Source organism: Carassius gibelio, chromosome B13 (assembly GCF_023724105.1).
Source record: "Carassius gibelio isolate Cgi1373 ecotype wild population from Czech Republic chromosome B13, carGib1.2-hapl.c, whole genome shotgun sequence".
Classification (NCBI taxonomy): Eukaryota; Metazoa; Chordata; class Actinopteri; order Cypriniformes; family Cyprinidae; genus Carassius; species Carassius gibelio.
In genome coordinates this window covers 9,250,077-9,253,116 of record NC_068408.1, presented here as the reverse complement: position 1 = coordinate 9,253,116, position 3,040 = coordinate 9,250,077, and the positions used below count along the sequence as shown (strand labels likewise).

The 3,040-nt window shown below is 36.2% G+C and overlaps 1 protein-coding gene across 1 annotated transcript; it reads right to left on the bottom strand.

The window, feature by feature from the left end:
- Positions 1–592: 592 nt before the first annotated feature.
- LOC127969785 (uncharacterized) lies at positions 593–2,374 on the bottom strand. Its single transcript, XM_052571886.1, has 2 exons — positions 1,144–2,374; positions 593–1,027 (listed from the first exon to the last, which is right to left on the bottom strand). Exons 1-2 carry the CDS (start codon positions 1,913–1,915, stop codon positions 939–941), a joined length of 861 nt encoding a protein of 286 aa, XP_052427846.1. The 5' UTR covers positions 1,916–2,374; the 3' UTR covers positions 593–938.
- Between the last annotated feature and the right edge of the window lie 666 nt (positions 2,375–3,040).

Here is a 3,040-nt window from a genome sequence, read left to right as displayed (position 1 = left end):
TGAGTCACAAGAGACAAGTTTTCAGCATTTCAGAAAAAATAGGGAGATGATGAACAATTCAGACTCATTAGATTTCTGACTCATTGAAAAAAAAAAAACTGTGGCATCAAAGGTAACATAATTGTAACCTATCTATCTTGAAATATATGTAGGTGTACTGTATACGCATCATAATTTTTCTGTTGTTACATTAAATTCTCAACATTTTTAATTCCACCCTCTCTCTAATGATACAGCACATTCCACAAATACAGAACACTTTAGTGTCCCATCGGGTTTTTTTTTTTTATAAATGACATTCATTTTAGCTTGGATTTGTGCAGCTTGTCAGTTAACAACGATTCCGTGTAATAACAACTGCTCTATGTGAAATCATGCACCTGATGGAATTTTCCACTGATTAGAGAACCGGCTTTACTGACAAGATGCGCATTAATCATCGGCTGATATATATAGTGCACCCTTAAACATTAGACACACAACCCCATTTTTTTATGAGAACTGTTAGATAAAGAACTGTTTAATATATAAATATGCCCAATATCAAAATTGCCTATTAAACACATCTCATTTTAAATTGATTGTACTCATTTCTTTATTTTATTTTGCTATAGTTTTTGTATTTTAAGTCATATTTAAAATAACTCGATTTGCTATACACATACTTCCAAAGAGGAAAAAAAAACAAAAAAAAAACACTTGGTTAAATATTCATAAAAAAATGCCATATAAGACATCAGCTTTGCAATATTTGCCAACCTACTACAATCTATGACACTTTGTTCTCTTGTTTTACTTAAAACAACAGTTAAATATGCAAAATATACTAATAAAATACAGACTGTTTATAGTAATAAAAAGAATCACTATGTATGGTATATTATATATTAAAAGTGCATAGGTCCTCAAAAACTTGCACAGTTTCCAGGCACTGAAGACTACTGTGATGACTCATCACAAATCAAAGCAGACTCACCCAGATTATGTTCAGTGAACTGCAGCAAACTGATTCCAGTATTGAGACTTCCTGACAATGCAAACACAAGAGTGACTATTTCAGAATGTATAAAAATTAAAACAAAACTACTCTCCAGTCATGTTCAAACGTGCCACTGGCCTCATCACATCACTGAAGCCTCTTACTTTTTCGTGGGTATTCAGGAAGAGGGGGTACATGAAAGGTGCTACGTAGGAAGTGGATTGTAGACTTGTCTATGGTCTTCTTCTTGGCTGTTTCTTCCTCTGGAGGCTCCACTTGTGGATGTTCTTCATCTTTGGACTTATGATTACCTTCAGACTCCAAGTCTTGATCTACATCTTCCTCGCTCTCTTGCTCTCCCATAGCAGCACTGCCAATACTGTCCACTCCTTCGCTGCCTGATGTTTGGTGCAGACTGTCTTCTTCTGAGTTTATGTCAAAGAACTGGTCATCATCTATTACGTCGGAAGGTGTCGGAGGTATGAGGTTAATGACTGGTGGAGTGAGAAGACTACCATCTCCAAAATTAGTGCTGCTAGAACCGTACAGCAGAGAGTCAACAGTAGAGTCGTCCTCACTGTTCTGGATCACTCTAGACTGAAGCGGTAAAGAGGAGAGTGGTGCGAGCTTCTTCTTCAGAGCTGCTCTTTGGCACATGGACACAGAACTAGCAGAACGGCCCATGGAGATCTGTTGAGGTGGACTGCAGTGCTCAACTTCTGAAAGGCTAAATCCAAGGTTGTCTACTCCCAAATCTTCAACAACGATAAGGATGTTCTCTTCATCCACAATTGCCTTGGGAATCTGTGACCTTTCCTGATTGTACTCCAAGTGGTCGTTCTCACCCGTCTTGAAGCAGGAGCAACACAGGAACCTTTGTACAACACCAATGCTGTTTTCTCGCCTGGAATGTCGGTTATCCGCATGCATTGCCATGTCCTTCTCTACTTCCTCCCAATTCCCTGATGTTCATCAAAAGCCCTTCTGACACTCTCAGTCCCAGAAGAAACTAAAAGTCTGAGGATCACACAGGGATAAACATAGCTTTCTCACCTCTATCACCTAAACCTTAAACGAAAGGAAAACAGACCCCCTTAAAACATCATTATGCAAACCTCTCTCCGCAACCCTTCTAGTAGTAAAAAAAAAAAAACCTAGTAGGTTGTTGCTAAGCAGTGGCCTGAAAGAGAATAGGATGAGGCTTTATGCTTTGGCTCAGATGGATACTTGAGATGAATGCTAGTTTCAATTAAGGGCCTTTCATATGGAAAGTACTAAGGACACTGCTCTACCCTCAAAGAGATGTGTGAATAAAATTAAGAGCAAAGCTGACCTTACCGGTGTGTATGTAGAAAAATACAGTTAATTTAACACTGTATGAAACTATATGATAAACTTTAGTTACAGTACATCTGTGAAATCTGTTCCACCTACAAAGTTGCTGTGTTTTGCTAAGCTATGCTGCTAATGCTAAGCATTCAGGATTTCCTGATACCCTAGGAAGGAAGTTACTAAGAATAAACACAATCTATCCTGGTTATTCTTCTCCTTCATTTTGATCACTTTGAGTTATTATTGAGAAAATTTGCAAAAAATAAAATAAAAAAAATAGTTTAAACAACATTTAGCAATAGCTTAGTGCTAATTGCACCAGGTTTTATTTTGGGAATAAGGTGCACTCTATAATGAGTGTAAGTACACAAAGCAGACGTGTTTACATGAAAATAAATTACAATGACTTAATTTGAATGTGGTATTTTAGCACATCTGGCTAAACTGGACTGCAGGAAGTTTAGTAAATCTCAAGTATTTGCACTGAAATACAGATTCATAATTTGAGATACTACCATTCAATTTTATTTTAAAGACATTAATTATATTCAGTAAAGCTGCATGAAATTAATTAAAAAGTGACTGTGACATCTGGAATAAATTACAGTTTTATTATATTAAAATAAAAATAATAAAAAGACAGTCATTTAATTTGTAATATTTCATAACATTAATGTTTTACTCTATTTTGACCAAAATAATGCAGCCTTGGTGGGGGAAAAATCTTTC

Bases quoted from the DNA above. Each gene is read 5' to 3' on its own strand.
- LOC127969785 (XM_052571886.1), bottom strand. From the start codon at position 1,915: ATGGCAATGCATGCGGATAACCGACATTCCAGGCGAGAAAACAGCATT. The intron at 1,028-1,143 runs GTAAGAGGCTTC...TTGCATTGTCAG, and splicing joins TCCTGAATACCCACGAAAAA to GAAGTCTCAATACTGGAATC.